Below are 25,925 nucleotides of genomic sequence, written 5' to 3' on the forward strand. Positions count from 1 at the left end.
ACCAAATATTTTAAAATAAACAACACTGGGTTTTCTATTTAGGAACATTTCATACGGGGTTCGGTTGCTTTTATGACATACTCTGTTCCACGTATGTACGAAACAGCCAAGAGCTTCTGCCCACCATTCTTTACCCATTTTAAAATCACTAAGCATAGCTTTAACTGCGTCTAGTGCCATTCGGTTAAAATGTTCACACACACTGTTCTCTTCTGGGGTGTACGCGTTTGTGCGTTCAACATTAATTCCATTTTCGGCTAAGTACCCTTCGAATTGCCTGTTACAGAATTTCCCACCGTTATCGGTGCGTATACTTATTAATTTTCTATTCGTCAGTCTTTCCATTTACCTATGATAATTCTTAAAAGTTGTAGAACGATTCATTTTTATTTTTCATACAATACACTGTTACTAATCTACTATAGTCATCTACAATAGCAAGGAAATATTTACTCCCACCCTTAGATGGAACTGGTAGTGGGCTACAAATGTCGAAATAAACCAACTGCAATGGTTTATCCGATCTCTTCGGAACAGTCTTAAAAGTTATTCTACTAGATTTAGCAATAATACACGATTCACATCTCTCCATTGGTTTTCCAATTTCTGGTAACCCTTTCATGCTTTGATTCTTACTAGTTTTCTTAATATAATCAAAATTTACGTGGCTAAATCTCCGATGCCATAGCATTGCATCGTCTACTTTATTTAACCTTCCAATTTCTGTACCGTAACCAGCTTCCCTTTTACTTGTTGCTTATCTAAATGGTTTTACGTGATAAAGTCCGTCATATCGTTTAGCGTAGCATAATCTATCCCAATTATTAAAGTATATCCACATCTCCCCTTTTGAAATTACAAAATGAGCCCCTGCCTTTTCTAACCTTGCTCCCGATAATAAATTTCTTCTTAGATTTGGATTATATAACACATTATCTAACTCAATCCAATTTATTCGATTGCCTACTTTTACTGCAAATTTGACGGTACCCTTTCCTAGTACTTTACTTTCACAATTTCCTACAGCTAAAGACATACGTATATCGTTTATTTCTTCAAAATTTGTCATTAAATTTCTATTACTACAGAAATGAGTTGTAGCTGCAGTATCTACGACCCAATTAAATTTATCTGAGTTACCTCCTTTATCTGTAGTTGTACATAATTTTCTACTAACATTAATTCTTTATCTTTAAACTGTCCATTTTTATTGTCTATTTTAAACTTCTGATTTTTACTTACATTTTCTTTATATTGAGCAATTAAGTGCCCAAATTTATGAAATCTGAAACAAGGTCCTATTCTCACATTCCACATCTTTTTCTTAGATTTAGTTTTATTTTCAACTCTATCTTTCCCCGCATTTAAACTAATAGTATTAAACACGCTTACCTTGCTGTCTCCTAAATCGGCATTTACCCGGCTAAGTCGGCTTTCTTCCCTTACCAGCTCTTCAGCAATTTTTTCCAGCGTAAAATCTTCGTCCTTCCACCTATAGATCAACTGTAAAATGCCGAAGTATTCCGGGGGTAATCTCCTTATTGCCTGAAATCCTTTAAAAAGATCTGCCAAGTTGTGACCAGCTTCAGCCAACTTCTTCGCAGTCATTCTTATCCTCGCGATGAATAATCTATTTCTTCATTTGGTGTATATCTAATACTAAAAAATTCATCCAGTAACTGAATTATCCTTGCTCTTGTTTTAAGTTCGAATTGCTTCTGTAGAACTTCCGTGCTTCTTTACCACTTGAACATTCTTGTATCAGCGGCCTGAACTCAGCTTTAATTCCATAATATAATGTAGTGAACGCTCTGTTTTCTCTCAGTGTGAACTCCTACTTTTCACGCCTTGTTGCACTTTTATCTAATTCTTCTTCTTTGTCCTCTATGAAGCTCCAACAATTTCTATCCAGTAACAGCATTTTCATGTCGACTTTCCATCGATCCCAGTTGTCATGGTTTAACAGCTCGAAACCTTCAGGTAGTAATGACATCTTCAATTAAGTGTGAGCACAACGACTTGAACAAACTTCTAAGACAGGTCAGCTTCTTTTCGTGGAAAACGGCCCTCTTCACCTACATTCCTTCAATGCTGAGTTGAACTGTATGACCGATTAGCTGTTGTCGCTGGGCCCATAACCCTGTTGCCAGTGGTGATAAAGGCAAAGCATATTTTGCTTCCCTTAAATAAAGCTAAGACTAATCTAAATAAAATTCATGCTTTATTCCGTAAATTAAAATAAAAGAGCCAACACTGTAGCCTTTACATTTAAAATCATTTGATTGAAAGCAAACTAGCATTATGTTAACTCATAATACCAAGAGAACAAGAACGTTCGCCGATACCGGCGTACATATATATAATACTCGGCCAACTCGCCGATCTTGACGTCATCGGCCAATCAGCGACAACCACGTTAGCTTACCGCCGATTGACCTCCGATCAAAATTTGCATGTGGAAAACTAAAGCCAACAACTTTTAGCATAATGAACCCTTTTTCTGTTATTCATTGCAAGTGGGGTGTTGGAATCCACAAAAAAATCAGAAAGTTCCTTTTTCTTTTTGCTTATGTCATATACAGTTGACTTTCCAATGTTATACTCCTCGTGTAATTTTGAGACGGATATGGCTTTATCCATTTTTTGCAGCAATTCCACTTTTTGTTTGATGGACATCGAAACATACATTCGCTTTGTAGATCCTTTGGGAGCTCCAGCATCGGAGATTCTATTTGACATACTCGAAAGTTCAAGCTTACTTTTATAAAATTGCTCTTACAGTCTGCAAATAATAATGAGCCGGATCCAATTCGAAGATTAATGAACAACGCAATCATCAACATTAACTGAAATAGATAATTAGATAATTTTAGCTTATACCGTCCATTATACATTAAACGTGCATGCACAAACGTATTATACACTTGCGCACATGCATATGCGCAGTAGTAAAGGTCTTTATACGCACGCGTAAACACCTATGCACATGCGTCAACGTGACGCATGCGCAGAAAGTTTGTAGCTTTGAGGTCCGGATTATATATCATTCCGGATTATGGGTGTCCGAATTAATGACTTTTGACTGTATATGTATTTTAATGTGTATGCAAAAAATAAAATTGTATGATAGTATGCAAGTTATAGATGAAAATTTGGTTGTATAAATTCAATTTGCACATGTACAGCCACCATAAACAATTTCTATTTCATGTGTTCTGATTGTTACAATTGTTTGGAATACTGATAATTAAATTTATGATGAATAAATATATTTAGTTAATTATATATTAACCTCTTGCTTGATTATCCCGGGTTCGTATACATTGCAGTTAATTATTATCCCAAGAAAACTCGGGCGAAGCAGGCAGGACTGGTCATGTGTTTTCCCTATTATTTAGTAAACATCAGCTTGTGGATTAGTAATGTATAAAGAATGATAGTTGCATTGAAAAAAGTAAAAAAAATGGCGATGATGCACGATAGCGAAAGCAATGACCTTTCAAATAGTGATAATAACCTCAAGGCATTTTCCAGATGTTATTCCTGTGTATAGAATGTCAGATATAACTTTGTGTTATCCCTCGTTTCAAAAACTATCATACGACGACTAATATTTAATTTTTTTTATTTGCCCGAGATAACTCAGGATAGTAAACTAATATTAAAACTAAATGCTTTTACACCTTTAAAATTCAACCTAAAATCTATATATCTTTTGCTTCGTTTCCTTGCATTTAATAATAAAATTTAAAAAATGTGATGGTTTTTTTCTTTTTTATTTGTAAGGGAAGCGGTTAAGGCAATTAAATAAAATTTCATAGAAAAAATTCATACATTTATGTCAAAATCCTTTTTTATACACAAGCACAAGAAGTTATGTATCCATATTGAAAAAAAAATTTATTTTTTGAAAATTCACACATAATACAAAATATATACAGCCTTCATTTTACCGAAGTAAAATTTTTTATATATCCTCCATTTTCTTTTTTCTTCGTCAAAAGATCTCAGAACGCATGAACCATACATCATGAAGTGATGTATAGCATCCTTTGGAGTTGTCTCGTCCTCCAGTAGCTTGCAAAATGCAACGTCCACGTTAACCTTTTTTCTTTTTTTAGAATATAATCCTCCTTAAATGCAAAAGCAGCTTTAAAATTGACAGAGTAAATACATTGTGATTATGAAGATAAAAAAATTTAAATGCTTAATAAGGACAAAAAGCCAAAAAATACATACTGTATATACCCGCGTATAAGTCGACCCCCCCCCCCCACTTTGACATAAAAAATTCGTAGAAAATAAGAAACCCGCGTATAAGTCAACCCCCCACTTCCAAAATCAATCGAGAAACTTCAAAAAAATTTTTTTTAAGTACTACATTTATTCAAAACCATCTGAGAAAAAAAAGTAAATATACGATAAAAAATACCTTGGTAAATAAACAAAATCAAAATCCTTCAACATCCGATTTATGGTCAGATTCGCCAAACATTTTATAGAACTCTTCTGTCGTCATACATATTTTCAGTAACTCTGTGTTGTTACAATCACTACTAGAGCCTTCGTCATCATTTTCACTTTCAAGAACAGCATCATCATCCGTGCCGTCTAGTTCGTTGCTAATACAACATTTTTAAAATGATTTTATAATCATTTCAGAGGGTATTTCGTTCCAAGCATCTTTAACCCACTGAGCAATTAATGTAATATCGAGCTTTTTAATGTTGCCTCCCTTTGTAAATGTTGGTCGACCGAAACTAATCCACTCTGCCCAATATTTTCTAACATTTACTTCGAAGGGCTTATTGAGGCAGACATCTAGGGTTTGAATGACGGATGTCAGTCCTCTCGGAATTACAGCCACAGTCGTTTTTAGGTGTTTTGTCACTTTCCGGAAATGATTCGTGTACGTAAAACCTATCTGCATTTTCCCTTTTTAAAAGTTAAAAGAAATATTCAAAACTGTTCAGTTATTGTGTGGGCTATTTTTTTAAATTTTGACATGTACGCCTGTTAACAAAAGTATTTCATGAATGAACAATAACTGTTATAAAGACTTATACGTATGTAAAAACTATCTGCATTTCTCTTTCTTGGCGTGTTGGCGAAACTTTTATTGCTCGATATTGATCAGTTGTTCGGGGCTGAAAATTCTTTGGTTTAATCGAAACTTACTCTACTTAAAGTATGAAACTCTGTGATTAGTTAGTCACATAATTTAAGTCGTGAAATTACTTCAAGTAAGTGACTTATTTGATAAGTCGTCCAATTTGAGTGCGGGAAGAAAACAACTGCATTATATAAAGAAATTTTTTAACTTCCGATTCTTTTAATTTTTTATGGCCCTGTGTATAAGTCAACCCCCCCCCCACACACACACACACTTTGAAGTCTTTTCTTTTTTTTTTTTTTTTTTTTTGTCCAATATCTCGACTTATACGCCAGTATATACGGTAATTTTAATACCTTTAAAGTCATAAGATTAACTCTCATAACTGAAATGTATTGTAATGAGATAAGCATATTATATTAGGCAGTAATCTGAATCTAAATTATATTTATTGCATTTGATATTTATGCCACCTGACTATGCAAAGTGTGAAGCAAAATAAATATTTAATAATTACAATTGCAAAGAATATTTAACATTTTAAATGTATAATGTTATTAAATAAATAAATACATATGCACGCACACACCAATATATATATGTGTGTGTGTGTGTGTGTAATATTTTGATGATGAAGAAACCAATTGTTCAGAGCCGGTGTTAGCTTTTAAAGAATAAAGAAGCATAAAAATCACTGAACAGTCCAACATCTGTTTATTATTTTCCAAATTTAGCATGTTGAGATTCGTAGCATTTTGGGTTGTAATTCACAGCCCAACAAATTTTAAATTATGCAGATTACATTTTAAACAATGGATGAGAGTGGCAAGTGAAGCAATACAGCTGCAAGCAAAGAAGCAGAAAAAAAAAGAGGAATATGCAGTTCATAGTGATGATATTTAAACAAGAATTTAATTTAACCTTACTGGCTGAGAGTTACTGCACACTGATATGATTACATCTGCGGGATTAATATTCAGATGATGCACTATTATTTTTAAGATGGGGAAGGGACATATCCAAATTACAAAAGAAATGTATAGGGCTATTGTCATTATTATTTAAAGTAATATTACCTTGTGGAGTTGAGATACTTGATTCCCCATAAAAAGGGGAAATCTGTGTGGCTGAGGTACTGCACTCCTCAATAACAGAAACTTGGCTGCTGATTCCGAAGCCTTCATTGTCAACACTATCATTTCCATTATTTTCGAGAGAGACATTTATTTCATCTGTTGTTGCCTCCTCTGGTAAGGGAATATTTGATATTGATCTGGAATACAATGAATGCAATGTGTATCTATCTCTCTCTATATATAAACATATAAAAAAGTAATAAACATTTCTGTTTAAAACTGCCAACGAGTTCTCGCCTTTTGCAGATAATTAGAAAGTATCTTAAAAGATTATATGAAAATACCATACTTGAAATAACAAGTTTATAAGTGATAAAACTGTGAAATAAGTGATAACATTTCATGATTAGATGAAAGCTGTCATGCTGCTTAAAGGCTTAAAATAAACTCATAACAAATTTCGATGCTTAATAACAGTATAAACATGTCGAATGCCACCGCACGTTTTGGATTCCAGTCCGAGAAGCCAAATCGATTTAATCATTTTATAATATTAAAAATGCTAATTACCATTCTTTAATAATCATTAAATAGTTTATAGGTTTTTTTGGGGGGGGTAGAAAATAGTGTTCTGTGAATTATCTCGTAGTTGGCTTTTGTTAGACAAAGCTATTCGCAGAGGTGTGTAAATGAAGGTTTACTTAGTAGCCGTTATAAGTGTCCTGTATGTAGGAAGGATATGCGTCTAGTCAAAACGTAAAAACCGTTTAGATGGATTTGAATGGGTTTGTAGGAAGAAAGGTTTAGATGGTCACTATGTGAAGCGTTCGATCAGAAAGAGTACCTGGTTTGAAAAAAGTCATTTGAGTATGATTGATATTTTGATTTTTACGTGGCTCTGGGTGTACGAAGCGAACTCGAAAATCATGGTAAGTGAATATTTGCTTTTGGTAGTGCTTAAATGTATAACATGTTTTTCCTTTTTTATGTTATTTTATTGTTTGGTTTAAAATTTATTTAATTGAGATTATGTATTTTTTGTTTGCCCATATTTTAGAATTTGGTGCTCCTTTGACTTTTTAAGTGAAAATATGTACATAAACAAAGTAAAGGGAAAGTGAAAATATGTACATAAACAAAGTAAAGGGAGTGCGGAATGCAAGTTTGTGCAATTCTGGAATTTCTTTTAAAGTGAAAATAGGTCGACGTGTACATGTATAAAGTTAAAAGAGTGCGCAATGCCATTTTTGTGAAATTCGGGGATTTTTTTTAAGTGAAAATAAGTCGATGTGTACATGGATACCGAGTTTGTGCAATTGTTTGTCTTGTTATTTTGGCTTTGTGTAGCAGCGATGTTTGGGGCAAAAACTGCCGCTTCGCAAGCCAAAATAACAAGTCAAAGAATTGCACAAAATCGGTATTCATGTACCGCCAAAAATCGCCAATTTTCGCCAACGGGTACCCTAAACTATACTTTTAGCTAATACAAGTTATCTTGCGTTAGGCAGTGTTGGAAAATATGACCTATTGTAACCCTTTTTCTGCATCATCTCTCCTCCTTGAAATATTTCTAACTTTTACATAAGGCTTAGTTCTTATTTTAAAGGGATATAGTAATTACTTCATTTTTCACTGCCACTGTTTGTATTAAGAACGGACTGTTCCAGCCTAATTAAGATGCAAAAACGAAACTTGATGTTACGTCATCTGGAAAGCTGAGTCGTGCCGATAGCCGATTGATTGCCGTGAGATGACGTCATGTCTACTTCAGGTATAAGTATCTCGCGTCGCTCTGGCTTATTCCTTCTGGTTCCTGTTTCTTTTCTCCGTGGTGTGCCTTTCCAGCCCCCCATTGGAAGACGATATTGCGATGCGTGCAGTCCAGTGATAAGTGCCGTGGTTCCAGTCCGAAAGATGACTTTTTCTGGATCCTGAAAAGCGGCAACAATGTGAGCGACTGCCCTGGGCGGCATCCTGTTTTCATGAAGGCGGCATCTTCAACACAAGCATTTTTCCAGAATTATCGGCGATGTTTTTCCAAGCTGTGATTTCTCGTGTGTAACTACAGTGAGCAGCTTTTTGCCGGTTTTAAGTGCTCTCAAGGATTTAGTTTAATTTTTCAGGTGCCTCCTTGACCACAAAGCATGGACTTATTGATAATGAAGCGAATTTCATTATAACCGCGTAGTTCCTGTTCAGTGATATGTTTTTCGCATATTGAATGTCAGTATTTAAAGATCAAGTAAAATATTTACTGTGTCATTAATAGTGTAATATTCTTTAAAGGAAAAACCCTTAGGGTTAATGGATGATCAATTAAGCATAATTTTTTATAATAAATTGGTTAAGTTTAAGACTTTTGTCTTCAATGTCTGCACAGTATATAACCTTAGGGAGCTTCTATTGCTACTTCTGCTAAATGTTTTTTTTTTACAACTTTAAACTTTGCTTTTGCATCATTTTGGTTATGAGCCCAGCCCGAGTTATCTTTAGTGCAGACTTTTGAAGTTTAAAATTAATTTAGGACTTAAGAGACTGGGGGGCGGTTTTTGTTGAAATTCAAATATGGCTACTGTTAATGTTATGCATAGTATTGCTAAACTTGATGCATATAACTACTTTACATGGTCTAAAGACATGAAGTTTGTCTTAAATGAGAAAAAATCATGGCTTTTGGTGAAAGGTATTGAAAAATGTCCTGATTTAAATTATGTTAAGGGTATTACAAAAGAAATTGTTGCCGACTATCAAAATAGAAGTCGTTTGGCTTTATCATTGATTTATATGAATGTAAGCCCTGAATATAAAAACTTAATATGTGAAATAGATGATCCGGTAGTTGCATGGAATACGTCTGCCAAATGTTTTCAGCCAGATTATCGATCTAGACATATGTCCTTGTTTTCGGAGTTCTTAAATTGTAAAATTAAGCCAAATAAAAGTATCAGTTTCTTTTCTTCTAGATTAAAACGGATAACTGAACAATTGGCTGATATTAATCAGGCTGTAAAGAGATGTATATATATATGTTTTCAATTTCTTAGGTTTCTTCCAGAAAACTATGATCAGGTAGTTCAGAACGTTTTGAGGTGGCCAGATGAAAAGTTCATATTTAAAAATGTTGAACTGGAAATACTAGCAGAGGAAAGGCATCTTAATTTAAGAGAGATAGATAAGGAAAATTCTAACAAGACTATAGAAGTTCAAAGTACTCACTTTGAACCCAAATTTAAGCAGATTAAAGGGGTCAAGTGTTATAAATATAGCCGTCCAAGTCATATTCAAAAGTACTGTAGAATGAAAGGTAATTTTTCCAGATCACCCTTGCCTGCTTCCTCTGTTTCCTCAGCTATATCTAGTAGTAATAAAACATCCCCTAAGTGTAAGTCTAAACCCAAGTTGTGTAAAGGTAAAAATAATTCCCATGCTCAGTCCCTTTTCATAGCTCAAGCTAATGTTAACAACTTGGAGGAAAATGATGACAGTTGGATTTTTGATACTGCTGCATCTCATCCGTTTTGTAGAAATCGTGAATTGTATGATACTTTTTCTCCTGTGAAGAATGAGAATATGCTAGTAGCTGTTGATGGGGCAACTTTCCAATTCATGGGAAAGGTACTGTTAAAATGAAATTTGCGGATAGAATTATTTTGTTTAAAGATGTTTTATACTCACTTGAACTGAGACGAAATTTAATATCTGGACCTAAGGTGGATATCAATGGAGCGAGATTTTATGGTAAAAATGGGCAAATTAAAATTACTAATGATGAAAATGAAACTATTTTCAAGGTTAAGTTGATAGGAAGTAACTATCATGTATTCCCGAAAATAGTGAAAAAGTGCAAATCTGTGAAATTTGAGGCATTCATAGTTCAGCATAACAATGGTGAATTATGGCATGGTCGGTTTGGTCATATAAATTATGGTGCTATTGTCAGGACTAGTAAGAGACATTCAGTTCGAGGTCTTCCTGTGTTAAAGAACTCACCTAATTTGTTTTGTGAACATTGCCAAATCAATAAGCAAAGACGAATCTCCTATAGACCTTTAGAAGGTATTCAAGTGAAGAGACCGCTTGAAAGGGTTTTTTCTGATGTATGGGGACTTATTAACATTCCAGGTAGGAATAGTGAACGTTATTTCGTTTCCTTTATTGACGAATATTCTCGTTATGTGGTAGTGTACCCCATTGTAGAGAAAAGTCAGGTGTTTGAAGTATTTGAAAGGCATATAGCACGTGCTGAAAGATCTCTGAACCTTAAGTTGAAATGCTTTAGAACTGACAATGGACGAGAATATGACAATGAACAATTCAGGTCATATTGTAATAAAAATGGAGTAAAGCACGAATTTACAGATATATATATGATGGAACAAAATGGAGTTTGTGAGAGATTCAATCAAACAGCTCTCAACAATGTACGTGCAATTTTACATGATAGTGGAATGAGTCCTGAATTTTGGTCAGATGCAGTGATGTATTTTGCATATTCATTTAATAGAATTTGTCATAAAGGCTAAGATAGAACCCCATTCGAAGCGAAAACCATCAGTGCGTCACCTTAAGGCATTTGGAACGATTGCCTACGTGGGAATTCCAAAGCCTAAAAGAAATTCTAAGCTTGATCCAAAGGTAACAAAGGGCTGATTGATTGGATACAGTGTACTAACAAAAGGGTACAAGATTTGGTTGGCAAATGAACAAAAGGTAGTAGAAACCCTAAATGCTACTTTTAAAGAGTCAATTGGAATGCAGAGCAGTTGCAGTGGAGCTGCACTGGGCACCCTTCCTGATTTGGAATCTGGAGAGAGGGTTGAGTTCCAATCTACTGATATTCCAGTTGGCTATTTTCCTAAAATAGACGAAAGAATTGATACCAGTGTACCCTCTCCTATACCTAGCACTGACACTCAATCTACATTGAGGCAGGTAACTTGGCTTCGTAAACCTGTTCCAAGGCCAGACGGCACTCGTACGGATGTGTACTATTTTGAGAAGGAGTCTAATCAAAGACTACGATCACCAAATGATGTAGAAAAGTATTGCACTGAGCATAATATTCAGTATGATCCTACCTTGTTTGATTTCAAGGGAAGCAATACTTATAGTGGTGAAATCGACCCAAATGGCACTCCTTCAACGTCATATACCAAAGACAGCTGACTAGAGGTTTCAATTCCAAACACTTATAACCAGGCATGGATAGAGGCGATGGAAGAGGAAATGGCCAGCATGCAAAAGCATAAGGTATGGCATCTTGTTCCACTTCCTAAAGACAAGACTCCACTAGGTTGGAGGTGGATTTTGGAAATATTGTTCATTTTAAAGCTCATTTAGTGGCTCAGGGTTATCAGCAAATTAAATACGATACCTATGATGAAACCTACTCACCTGTAGTCAACTTTTCAGTAATAAGGCTCTTTTTCTCTGTCTTAGTTGCAACCTTGGATGGGCAAATATACAATGCGACGTAAAAAGTGCCTATCTCTATGCTCCTTTATCTGAGGAAATTTACATGACCCAACCTCAGGGTTTTGTAGAGTGAGATAAAGAAACTTTTGTGTGTCGTTTAGATGGAGCCTTGTATGGTCTGCATCAGAGTGGGCGATTATGGTACTACGAGTTGGATAGAACACTATGTAACCTAGGGTTTACCAAGTTTGAGTGGTGTAATTATGTCTATCGATTCAAAAATTTTGTCATTCTGTTGGTTTATGTTGATGATATTGTTGTGTTTGAAAAAAGTGAAGTTCAGGCTAAAAGGATATTAAAAGTCCTGAATTCACATTTTGATTTGAAAATTTTGGGTAAAACAAAAAAAAAACTTTTGGGTGTGGAATTTGAATATGAGAACAATAGTGTCACCAGCAATTATATATAGAAGACATAGTTGATCGATTCAAGTCTTTTAAAATAAAAATACTTCCCTTCCAATAGTTAGAGGTGTGAAATACTCAAAGTCTCAAAGTCCCAGTACACAAGAAGAAACGAATGAGATGATGAATTATCCTTATAGAAATGTTTTAGGATACCTCTCGTTTCTTTGCAATCGTACTCGTCCGGATATAGCCTATGCTCTTAATATATTTTCTCAGTTTCAAAGCAATCCTGGTAAGTTTCACTGGGAAGGATTACTTAAACTTTTAGGATATGTTTGCAATACCAGACATGACAAACTTAAACTGGTATGCAAGGAACTGAAGCTCAATATATATTCAGATTCGAATTTTGCTTCAAGCAGGGATGATATGGTGTCTATTGGTGGACAAATAGCTTTGTTGGGAGAATCACCTGTATCTTGGCAGACATTTAAAGAAAGGGGAGTGAGTTTGCCTACTATGGAGGCGGAATTTATCTCTGCCTCCTACTATGTCCTACTATGGAGGCGGAATCAGCAAAAGAATTAGTTTGGTTTAAAAACATTTTGGATGAATGCATTCAGTTTAAGATTGCAAGTAACTATGTTGTTTGTAAACCTATATTGTTTGCGGATAACATGGCTGCTATATGTTTTACAAAATCACCCATTGAAAACTCTAGGACAAAACATATAGATGTAAAACTATTCTTCATTCGTGATATATTGGACATGGAAATTTTTTATCTAAAATATGTTCCAAGTAAAGATAATCTGGCTAATCCCATGACAAAACCGCTGACTAAACATAACTTGATAAGATTTTGTGGAGCAATTTTCTTGTGAAACTTGTTTTTGTGTGTACTTAACTTTAAATTAAGAGTTTTGTTTAGACACTTTAATTTTTGACTATATCATTGAAAATAATATATTGTAAGTCATATTATGATGAGTATTAAATAATGTAAAATTGTATAGTGTAGAATGTTGTGTGAATGACCAGGGCCCTGGGTAAATGTATTGAATGTATGATCATCCTTATAGAATGTCTTTGTATTGTTTTGTAACATGTTGGACTTTCTTATTATGGTAAAATTTTGAAAAATGGGATAAGATGTCCCCAAAGGAAAATTTTTCTTAAAAATTTCTGAATTGAATGGAGTTGTGATATTTATTTATTCTTGTTTTGAATTTTGTAAAAATACTGGCGTTCAATTTTTATTTCAGGTCGGAGATGATGATGTGGGGGGCATTTGTCAGAAAATATGACCTATTGTAACCTTTTTTCTGCATCATCTCTCCTCCTTGAAATATTTCTAACTTTTACATAAGGCTTAGTTCTTATTTTAAAGGGATATAGTAATTACTTCATTTTTCACTGCCACTGTTTGTATTAAGAACGGACTGTTCCAGCCTAATTAAGATGCAAAAACGAAACTTGATGTTACGTCATCTGGAAAGCTGAGTCGTGCCGATAGCCGATTGATTGCCGTGAGATGACGTCATGTCTACTTCAGGTATAAGTATCTTGCGTCGCTCTGGTTTATTCCTTCTGGTTCCTGTTTCTTTTCTCCGTGGTGTGCTTTTCCAGCCCCCCATTGGAAGACGATATTGCAATGCGTGCAGTCCAGTGATAAATGCCGTGGTTCCTATCCGAAAGATGACTTTTTCTGGATCCTGAAAAGCGGCAACAATGTGAGCGACTGTCCTGGGCGGCATCCTGTTTTCATGAAGGCGGCATCTTCAACACAAGTGTTTTTCCAGAATTTTTGGCGATGTTTTTCCAAGCTGTGATTTCTCTTGTGTAACTACAGTGAGCAGCTTTTTGCCGGTTTTAAGTGCTCTCAAGGATTTAGTTTAATTTTTCAGGTGCCTCCTTGACCACAAAGCATGGACTTATTGATAGTGAAGCGAATTTCATTATAACCGCGTAGTTCCTGTTCAGTGATATGTTTTTCGCGTATTGAATGTCAGTATTTAAAGATCAAGTAAAATATTTACTGTGTCTTTAATAGTGTAATATTCTTTAAAGGAAAAACCCTTAGGGTTAATGGATGATAAATTAAGCATAATTTTTGATAATGCTTATGTTATGCTCTTTAAGTTTCTGATATTGATTAAATTTATTCATTGTGTTTTTATTTTTATATTTTGTTAATAAATTGCAAAGTGGTTCAATAGAAATTTCTCTGATTTCAAAAATAAAGATTAAAATATTTATCAGAAATTTTAAAAAATATATTAATTGTAGAAGTGCTTTAATTTTTAAAAAAATGATATCTGTTTAAATTTTGATGTATATATTACAAATAATGATTAAGAGCATTTTTGAAAGTGTAATGAACTGTGGAATATTGATTATCATAAAGTTTGCTGTTAAATATAGGTTCCATACAGCAATTTTAGAAAAAATTAAAATAAAACTTGATTACTCTAAAAACAGCATATGTAGAAAAAACCAAATATATTTCAAATAAAATAATGTTCTTACTTCCTTGGTAATGTACATGGGAGCAAAAAGCTCATCATATCGGCATACTTCCAAGGACGCTGAATTTGCGCTGCACTGCCACTTGGTAGTTTTTTCCGGCGCCTCACGTAGGTGTCTCTTAAGAGATGCCACTTTGCTTGGCATTCTGCCTCTAATAATATTAAAATTGGTAAATTAGACATATAATAAAGCTGTCATATAAAATGCATGTCATATAAAAACAAACAAACATGCTACAATGCTGATAAAAGAAACGGAAGTATGCTACATGACTGTGTTCCTTGATTTTTGCTATATTTTCTATATTAGAACAAAGTAAATAAATAAATGTAATGATAGAATAACAGCTAATATAAAAAATAGCCACAAATTTATTTTTATTTATTATTTTGGAGAAGATATGGTTATTACAAAGAAATGCGAGGCAGCATTTTTTTAAGTGGCTGAATTTTGACTGCTTTAACTGGCATTGAAACTGCAGTATTAAAACAGCTTGCAAAATAAGATGCATATTAAAATAGTTCATAATTCTCCAGCTATTACCAAGATGCATTATGCAAAAACACAGTATTACAAAAGTCTTGTTGTACACAATAATTTCAGATAGGATTACATACAAAAGACAGCTTGTTTTTAGGTTAACATGTATTTGCACTTAATGTGCACAATTTACATTTTAAATGCTTTGCATATGCATCCATTAAAAGGAATTGCATTTGCAAAAAGGAAAAGGAAAGGTTAGGTTAGGTTATTTAATTATGGGAAAGCATTGAGGGCTATCTGCCTAAGGGGAGGGATGCCTTCGTGGAGGACTTTCTAAGGGAAACTGGCTCGAATACACGTTACACATGGGGAAAACCACGAAAACACCCATGCAGCCAGCCCGTTCGCGGAATTCGAACCTCAGACCGAACTACCAGTGTTCAGTGGCTTTACCGCTCAGCCGCTGGTGGGCCTAGGAAAAGGAAAGAAATTGCATTAAAAGGAATTGCAAATGAATTTCCATTAAAGGAAAAGCATTTGCATCCTTTTAATGAATGCAAATGCATGCATCCATTAAAAGGAAAGATGTGTAACATTTTTAGGTAATAGTATATCTGTGGCTTTTGTAACGGATTGAATTCAAAATTAAATGGTGCCAAATGTATTACAATATGTTTAGATGCTTTTAAGAGACTAAATACAGTCAAAAGTCCTTAATTCGGAAATCCATAAGACCTTTACGGCTGCGCATGTGCATAATATGTTTACACATGCGCGTTTAATGTATAAAGGACAGTATAAGCTAAAATTATCTAATTATCTATTTCAGTTAATGTTGCAGATTGCTTTGTTCCTTAATCTTCGAATTGGATCCGGATTATTATTTTTTGCAGACTGTTAGAGCAATTTTATAAAAGTAAGCTTGAACTCTCGATTATGTCAAATAGAATTTCCAATGCTGGAGCTCCCAGAGGACCTACAAAGCGAAAGTATATTTCGAAGTCCATCAAACAAAAAGTGGAATTGCTGGAAAAAAATGGATAAAGGCATATCCTTCGTTTCTCTAACCATTCCGTTTATCAATTTCACACTGCTCTGAGGTGGCGGGGAGGGAACGTCGCAGCGCGCAAAGAATTGGAAGTTAATCTGTCAGCACTATCCTTATCTTCAGGCCAGATGTTTTTATTTTATTTGGCTTATAATTCCTTACTAAGTATAGTATTTCATCTCGATGTACTCCATCTTTGATATGATTTAAATCAAATTCCTCGTCATTATAATTCACTTCCGATAGTGAAGAAAGTGACAGAGAGGTTATTGAAAATGAAAAAATTTCGATTGACAAATTAGTCGGTATTCTCGACACAGCAATTATAGGACTTGAACAGCGGAACTTTGTAACTGAAGAAGAAATTATGTCTGTTTATAGAATTAAAGAGAAAGTATTATCACATAAAATGAAGCAACTTAAACAACTTACATTGAAAGAAATGTTTAATAAAGTAAATAAATAAATATTAAGCTTTTTTTTTTTTTTTTTTTTTTTTGTAAGTTTTGATACCCTTTAGATCATAATTGTTCTTTATTTCATAAATTATGGTTTCATACTTTTAATTTTAAAATTTCTGCATGCCATCTTACCAGATTTAAACTGATGATCTATAATCCGGAAAAATCGATAATCCGGAATCGCCGAAGTAACGACGAGTCCGGATTAACGACGTTTGACTGTATTATACTAGATCCATTTTAAAATAAAAAAAGAACTATGTGAAATATTTCCATGCCTTATTTTATATAAATGATCCTACATCAATCACTCACAAACTAGACCTAATTAAGAATAATTGGCCGATCTTTGGAATATGGTAACTGGTAGTTTGACGACATTTTGGAGGCGATAAAGGTTACTACCTAGGACTTTGGTAATAATGTGAGCAGTACTGAGTCAAAGAATATTCTTTGACTCAGTTCCGATTAGTATTATTTTGTGTGAGGGAAATGGGAGATCATGAGATATGTCATGTGATATTAATGGACGAATTACAGTTCTTTAATCGGAAAAGGGGGGGGGGGAATTTGGAAAAATATCTGTGGCAGTATATTATTTTGTATTAAGCTTCATTGTGTGTTGTGTGAAGTAGTGTTGAATAATTTTCGGATTGTATGGCGCTGTCTAATATTATTTTAAAGATCCGGAAATAGGTGCACATACCAATACAATAGAGTGCACGTGGAGTGCTATAAAAAGCGCCATTCCGAGGCATTGTGATAAAGAGAATTTTGCTTTTTATTTAGCGGAGGAAGTGTGGAGAAAAAATTTGCAGAAAAAATCGTTCAATAATTTTATTGAATCAATAATAAAAGAGTATCCACCATGTAAGCAAGATTCTGAAGAAGATTAGGTAAGTTAGTATTTTTAATTATTTGAGGATATTATTTTTATGCATTGTTCTAAATGTAAGGTGGAAGTAAAGTAATTTGATATTATTAGCAATGATTTAGTTTAAAGTAATTAGGACTGTAAGCTAATTTTTATTAATTTAATGTATGTGCTTATTTATATTTTAAGTAGTGTTTTTGAATTTAATTATATTTTAATTAAATGATAGTTATTTTGTGAATTATATGTTTGTAGAATTTGGTATACGTTAGAGTGGAAGTAAACGTGCATGGAAATAATTTAAATATTTGACACTAAGTATTTGTAACCATTTATAATGTTTGCGGTATGAATTAGTTGGTGACGTTTGTAATATAATAGATAATGTAGAAGTAAAAGTTTTTGGATAATTTATTTATTTTATACATGGAAATGTTCATATTTGGGAAGGGTATATACTTTTTTGCGATCAGATAATTTCATATACAGTCAAAAGTCGTTAATCTGGACTCGTCGGGACTTTGGCGATTCCGGATTATAGATCATCAGTTTAAATCTCGTAAGATGGCATGCAGAAATTCTAAAATTAAAAATATGAAACCGTAATTTATTTAATAAAGAACAATTATGATCTAAAGGGTATCAAAATTTGCAAAAAGAAAAAGCTTAATATTTATTTGTTTACTTTATTAAACATTTCTTTCAATGTAAGTTGTTTAAGTTTTGCTTCATTTCATGTGATAATACTTTCTCTTTAATTCTATTAAACAGACATAATTTCTTGTTCAGTTACAAAGTTCCGCCATTCAAGTCCTATAATTGCTGTGTCAAGAACACCGACTAATTTGTCAATCGAAATTTTTTTGTTTTCAATAACGTCTGTCACTTTTCTTCGCTATAAACGAGGAACTTGTTTTAAATCATATCAAAGACGGAGCATATCGAGATGAAATACTACATTTGGTAAGGAATTATAAGCCAAATAAAATAAAAACATCTGCGCTGAAGATAAGGATAGTGCTGACAAATCAACTTCCAATTCATTACGCGCCCGCCGCCGAGCAGCGTGAAATTGATAAACAGATTTCAGATTTCAAAACATACTTTCGCTTTAGATCCTTTACATATTAACAAATATATATCGGAAATTCTATTTGATATAATCGAAAGTTTAAGCTTACTTTTATAAAATTGCTCTTACAGTCTGCAAAAAATAATAAGCCGGATGCAATTCGAAAATTAAGGAACAACGCAATCATCAACATTAACTGAAATAGATAATTAGATAATTTTAGCTTATACGTCCATTATACATAAAATACGCACGCGAAAACGTATTCTGCACTTGCGCACACTCATGCGCAGTCGTAAAAGGTCTTATGCGCACACGTGAACGCCTCTGTGCATGTGTCAACGTGACGCATGCGCAGAAAGATTTTAGTTTTGGGGTGTCCGAATTAACGACTTTTGACTGTATGTTCTTTTTACCGGGTTTAAAGATTCACAAAATTTTCATGCATTTTCGTGTACATGGATATAGTAAAGAGTGTGTGCAATGCCATTTTTGTGCAATTCTGGGATTTTTTTTAAGTAAAAATAAGTCGACGTGTACATGGTTTAGTGATATTTTAATTAAATGATAGTTATTTTGTGAATTTTATGTTTGTAGGAATTTGGTATACGTTTTAGTTGAAGTAAACGTGCATGGAAATAACTTAAATATTTGACACTAAGTATTTGTAATGTTTGCGGTATGAATTCGTTGGTGACGTTTATTATATAATAGATAATTTAGAGGTAAAAGTTTTTGGATATTTTATTTATTTTATATGTGGAAATGTTCATATTTGGAAAGGGTATATACTTTTTCGCGATCGGGTAATTTCATATATGTTCTTTTTACCGGGTTTAAAGATTCAGAAAATTGTCATGCATTTTCGTGAAATTTTTCTAATTTATGAGAAAAAAGCAGTGTACATGGATATAGTGAACAGTGTGCGCAATGGCATTTTTGTGCAATTCTGCGATGTTTTTTTAAGTAAAAATAAGTCGACGTATACATGGTTTATGTGTATGTTATTCTGAAAAACGCGCAAGGAGTTTGCTATTGTGCACTTTTTCCCAATTTTCCAGTGAATATTTGTCATGATTAAGCAGTTTTTTTAGATAAAATTTCTAGCATAAGTGTAATTCGGCTAGTAAATTGTTGGAAAAAGTGTTGAGTAAATAAAAAGAAAAGAAACATGTCTTTACTTCGTGAAGACAAAATGGCGGCGGAAAAAAAAATAGAGGGTTGCTGTAGCAGGGTTGGTCGCCAAATTTTTGCCAAAAAATCGCCAAGTTACTATAATCCAAAGATCAACCGAATAATTTTGTTCTAATGTTAAGTGTGGGAATAAAAGTGATGTATATATCTCTTATGATGCAGGAAGATAATATATTAAGGTATATAACTATCTAAATTGCAAAAGAAACTTAATAAATTATACAGAAATCTATCTCTTTATACATATAGGTTAATATGCACTGAAATTTTTATGTTTAAGACCAAATTGCAAAGTTAGCCTTTAGATAATTTGTAAAAGTTCATGCACATATAATGCAAAACAAGTGATTAACCTACAATATAGTATGAATTTATTGATTTTATTTTAAAAGATTTTGTTGTGGATATAAGCATATCATGCCTATTTGTATTATTGCAACACATATTATTAAGCCCTTGTCTTGTTGAAGTAACACAATATGAAAACGATTCCTAAAATTAATTTATTATCAATGAAATTCTTGTTTTTTAAGCATTTTATGTTAGTGACTTATAATTAAAACACCATTTTATGTTAATAATTTATGATTAAAACATTTATTGATCTACGGAAAATTGGGACAGTACTTTAAATATGTTAGTCCAGATACTGGTTAGTTTTAACATCCTATAAAGGTAACAATATCACCAACGAAAGAAGAAAATTGAATTCGTATTTAAAGCCCTCGAACTGTTCGTCTCTCCACGACAAATTCCAGAGGGTTCGGTAGCCGAGCAGGGTAAGTCCCGTCCGCATATTTAATATCCTATAAAATATATTTAACATCCTATAAAAGTAACTGAAAAGTGTCAACTAATTAAATTTCATTAACTTTTAGAAAGTTGTAAATGTTAAAGTTAATGAGGAGAAATTTTTTACTCGCTAAAAGAATACCTTTGCTTTTGTGTATATAACATCAATATGTATAATAAAACTTTTTCGCTACGCTTTCATTGCAGTTATACTTCGTTTGATTAAAGATGCAGTATTTATATTTATTGTTAAATTATCATTTCTGTGCCAATAAATCGATACACTTTATATTTAAATTATGTAGTTTAACATACCAGTAATGCACAAAAAAAAAAAAAAAAAAAAAAAAAAAAAATATCACTTACCGCTAATATTTAAAGAACGGCTGATTTCCTGCCATGCATTTCTACTGACACATGCATCTTTATATTTGCAACTTGTCACATCGTACAACACTGGATATCGCTGAACTTCATCTTTCAGCATTTCATTGACATTCATCGCATTCTCCATTTTTTTTGTTGAAAACAAGCATTGGCGAAATCGTTGATTCCATTGGCTTCTTTATGGCACGTGACCCCTCCAGATCAGATCAGATCAATAAGCCTAAAAGACAAGTCTTCTATCCCGAAGGGACATTTACTTGTATATTTTTCATATTTTGATATCTCCTTGAAGAAAAGACTTTATGATGAAAGTCGTGAAAACGTCCGGATAAGTATCCGGAGTACCTGAGAAGAAAGCAATTTATATGGCATAACTGGAAGCAGTAACTGCAGGCATAAGTACAGGCAGGATCCTTTATTTTCTGTTAAAAAATATTTACAAATGCACTAAAAATGAAATAAACATAAAAATATCCTGAATAAATAATAAAGATGAAAAGGAAAATATTTACATGTCCTTGTGTTTGAATCTTGTAAAAAGTTCGACCAAGGATCGAACTCGCAATCTCATTGCTCGTCACAGAAGACGGGACGCATATTTCACAAGTGCACATCTGTGCAGCCACCGAGGGAGTGGCTTCTAGGATGGACCAATGAGCATCCAGTAATATTTCTGTCATGTCACATGACCTTTCGCGTGCTTTAAGATTTAAGCAGGATGGTTGAAAATATTCTGCCAAGCAATTTTCTGTGCAAAATAATTAAAGTATCGTCGATTACTTCTGAAACTTTCCATTGAGAATATAGATCAAATATAGGAAATTATGAAGATTTCACTACCTGGTTGAAATATATACAAACACATGTTATACACTTCGCAAAAATATCGATGTGAAATATTACTTAATAAGTGGTAAATAAGATGAAGAAATATGTGATAAACATTTGAGCCCAAATGCAATTCTTACATAAAACTATGTGTATGAGAAAAAATATTTACACCAATTATATAAATAGAAGTCAGCACTTTTTATTGCAGTCTGTATGAAAAAGATGTTCCATAATAATAACCAATGCAGAATTTTATTCAAAACGAACTTTACTAATTTGCATTCGTATACATTTAGTGCGTTAAATTTCGCATTTGATAAATGCTCACTCTTAAATGTACTGTCTACACAAGATATACTCATCAAACATAGTGAATTTATCGTATTCACAACGAGTATTTTCAATTTATTCACATATAATTTTTAATGTTAACAACAGATATAATCAGATCATATGTATTCTGAATCTTACATTTTAAAAATTAAAAAAAAATGCGCGCACTGAAATAAGAAAAAACTAGATTCATTGTAACACTTTGTCATTCTCAGTTCAATTTTAAAAAATATACACTTGAATTCTCTTAATCCACATAATATGTCGTGAACATCAATCCTAATTAATATTAATGCGTGATAAAAATCGCGAAAGTGAAATGTCAGCGATTAATCAAACTCAGAAAACTAAAGCGCTACGTGATTTTCTACTATTACGCCATATATTTATAACTGCTAAACAAAAGCAAACTAAAACGTAAACAACATACGCTCACATGCACGAAGATTTAGCGTCACAAGAGCAATAGCAGCTCATTGGTCCATTTTCGAAACTCCTCCCTCAGTGGCTACTCTGATGTGCACTTGTGAAATATGCGGACGGGACTTACCCCGCTCGGCTACCGAACCCTCTGGAATTTGTCGTGGAGAGACGAACAGTTCGAGGGCTTTAAATACGAATTCAATTTCTTCTTTCGTTGGTGATATTGGTGAATTTATCGTAAAGATCTTTTAATTTAAGTATCAAGGTTTTAAATTCTTCAAAGCTAGATTCAGATTTTTTGGAAGGTTTTTCTGGCTTATTTTGTAAGGTTTCTGCATAAGATCTATTATTTTTGTGATTTGGTTCGTTGGCTGGATTGCTGTTTTTAATGAATTCGGGAAAATCTTTGTCAAGGGTGGGAAGACTGCTTTTTTTTTGCTGTTTTTTCTTTATACATTGAACTACGGTGCTTAACCACCAGGGTGCCTGGGCGCCATAGCCCTACCCCTCATCGAATAACATGATAAAAGTTTCGAATTTTGAGAAATATAACTTTGCTAAATAATTGAGTGAGTAAGAGTTTAAATACATAATTGCTAATAGTTAAATACATATTTTTTTCCTTAATTACCTAATTACTAATCCATACATAATTAACTATTTTTTAACAACTATTTCACAGAAGAATACAAGTACACACAAGAGAAACAAAATACGAAGTGCGACACCTTAGTGCCACTAGTAAAAACAAAATGCAATCAGGAGGAAAAAAGAACAATATACAATAAAGAATCTGAACAACAATTTGCATAACACATATACAAAATTACATACTACTAACATTTAGGATCGCCCTTGGGCGTTTACTGAAATTGGGGTCCCTAGTATCATAACAATAGTTAACAACCAAGGATTGTCCAGAAGTTCCTGTTTATCATAAAATGCCCTAGATAGGCGGCAATAAAAATCACAAAGATCCTCTATTCTTAACTCTTTACGAATTTGGCTATTCCGAATGTACCAGGGGGCATTACATATCATACGCAATACCCCGTTTTGGGCAGCTTGTAACTGCCTTCTCAAACTTTTGCAAGAGTATGCCCAGACGGGGCATGCATAACTAAGAATTGGACGCAACATGGTTTTGTAAATGAGCAACTTATTATCAATAGATAGAACACTGTTTCGAGCAATTAAGGGGAAGAGTGATGCTTTACTAGCTCGAAACTTCCTGAGAATATGTGTAACGTGTGGGTTCCATGTAAGAGATTTACTGAGGATCACCCCCAAGTGCTGTTTTTTCTGATTTCCCAGGTTAACAGGATGCTTAGGACATTCGGAGCTACTGGCTGCATGGGGCCCTAGGCAAAGTACATATTTAACTGCACTGCTCATTTTACCTTTTAGAGGACATTCGTACGATTGATGTGGACCTAGGCATCGGACACATCTAGGCGCATTATGGCAAGCAACTTGTGTGTGACCATATGTCTGACACTGTACCGGTACCGGCTGGCTTTTGTAGATATGACTCTGACTCTCATGTCAGAGATATGCGTGATGTTAAAAATTTTCTTCCCTTCGGTATCTCTGGGAGTTTCAATGTAGAAAACAGGCAGTAATGTTGGGATACCGTTCCTCATACGAGTAAGTTGGTAGCATTTTAATATTTTAATGCCGTATGATTCAATTTCTGGTTTTAATTCCTCGACTGGTGTACCAATAGTCAGACCTTTGATGACAGTTTTTAAGTTTTTCTCTTTTTTTAACAGGAATGTGTGAAAAGGTATTTTTTCTGTTTCGAATTTAGGTGCAACGTTTCTGTAATCTTCTTCAGTTCTAGTTTTAAAATATCATCTTCGATTTTGGTTTCAAGTTTGTCTACTTTTAACACCTCTTTTATTTCTTTCCTGATCTGACGCCAGCTGCAGTTGGTGTCAGTGATATAAATAGGTGGGATCTTTTTAATTTGGATGTTATTTAAATTTTGCCTGGGATTTTGAGCGTCATTATTGTCCTCTTTCATCTCTTCATCGTCCAAATGTTGTTCGTTGTTGAGGACGCTATAGCGCGAACTGGTGCTGATGGCTTGTGAGACTGATGAAGAGCCGCACCTCCCCAGTAGAACAATGTTTAAGACACCAGGGTGCCTAGGCCGAAGACCTAGTAGAACATTTGGTAGCTTCGAAAGATGTGAGATGAAGTAACCAGTAAATTCCTATAACAAAAATGTGAAAACAACAAAAATCATAATAAACATATCAACATCAGTTACATAAATTTTGGTTCTGGAAAGCTGTAAGATGGAAAAAGTAGCATAATAGATGATAAATTGCTACTAGCAGCAAAAGCCGTCGAGCTGGTGCGAACAAAGTCCTGTGCTTAGTCGTAAAAGTCCTTTCGCGAGATTCTAACTGCTCATTCGTTGGAGCCAGTCACGTGGGAGGTCACCCTCTCAGAATATGATCCCGCTTGCAGCCGCTTAAAAACCAGGATAACTGGTAAGTAGAATATATTCTTCGAACAATTACTCCAACTTTTGTGCAGTGTGGAATGCCAACGGCCTACACAACCGTATGCATGAACTCAGTAATTTTCTTCAATTTCATGACATCGATATAGGAATAATCACTGAGACACATGCCCAGGCATGCCAGCGTCTCGCTATTCCTAATTATCAGCTATATAGATGCGATCGAACAACCCATCGCGGGGTGGAGTTGCAATATATGTTAAACGATCCTACCAGTCTTGTTTCATCAAAGAATTTAAAGACAACAGCAGTGAAGCGCTCACAGTGTCAGTCACCATCCCTTCTTATGGTAATATACATTTTTGCGGATATTATAATCTCCCCAATAGCAGACTGAGCTGAGTGATACGATTTTGAATAATCTTCTCCCCAGTGATACTTCAGCTATTCTGGCGGGAGACTTAAACTCGAAACATTCTGCCTGGAATTGTCGTCGCAGCAATGTGAACGGTAAATTTTGCATGACTACATCCTCAGTCACCCGGTGGTTATCCACGCACCTAATGAATATACATACCGACCTGACCAAATCGAGAGATCGGACATTTTGGATATTTTTCTATCTACAATGACTAATGCCTATCTACTATCTACACGCCGATGCTTCTCACGGTAAAGCATGAGATAACATCTGATCACCTTCCTGTTACTGCAACGCTAGGTGTTTGAAAAATGAACTGTGTAAATACTAGGACTGTAACTGATTGGTGTTTATTTGAAAATTTGTTGCAAAATAGAATTGTGCATTTTAGTGATTTAAGTACAGTGACCGGAATTGATTCTGCTATTAATTCGCTCACCTCGCATATTAAAACAACCTGTGAGGAAGCCAGCGATAAAATTCCCATTAGCGACAATTTACTTGCCTAAAATCATCAGAGACATGATCAGACAGCGTAACAGGCTTAGGAAGTCATATCACGTGACTTGGGATCCGTCTACCAAACGAGAATA

General features: G+C 34.0%; 1 protein-coding gene across 1 annotated transcript; it reads right to left on the reverse strand.

The window, feature by feature from the left end:
• Positions 1-3,881: 3,881 nt before the first annotated feature.
• On the reverse strand, positions 3,882-21,025 carry LOC146994474 (uncharacterized). Its single transcript, XM_085826184.1, has 4 exons — positions 20,831-21,025; positions 14,541-14,691; positions 6,190-6,386; positions 3,882-4,133 (listed from the first exon to the last, which is right to left on the reverse strand). The coding sequence occupies exons 1-4, from the start codon at positions 20,976-20,978 to the stop codon at positions 3,916-3,918; spliced, it is 714 nt and encodes a 237-aa protein (XP_085682310.1). The 5' UTR covers positions 20,979-21,025; the 3' UTR covers positions 3,882-3,915.
• Between the last annotated feature and the right edge of the window lie 4,900 nt (positions 21,026-25,925).

The sequence above is a fragment of the Stegodyphus dumicola genome, chromosome 11 (genome assembly GCF_044657685.1).
Source record: "Stegodyphus dumicola isolate Sdum_Otavi_A_Nest chromosome 11, ASM4465768v1".
Classification (NCBI taxonomy): Eukaryota; Metazoa; Arthropoda; class Arachnida; order Araneae; family Eresidae; genus Stegodyphus; species Stegodyphus dumicola.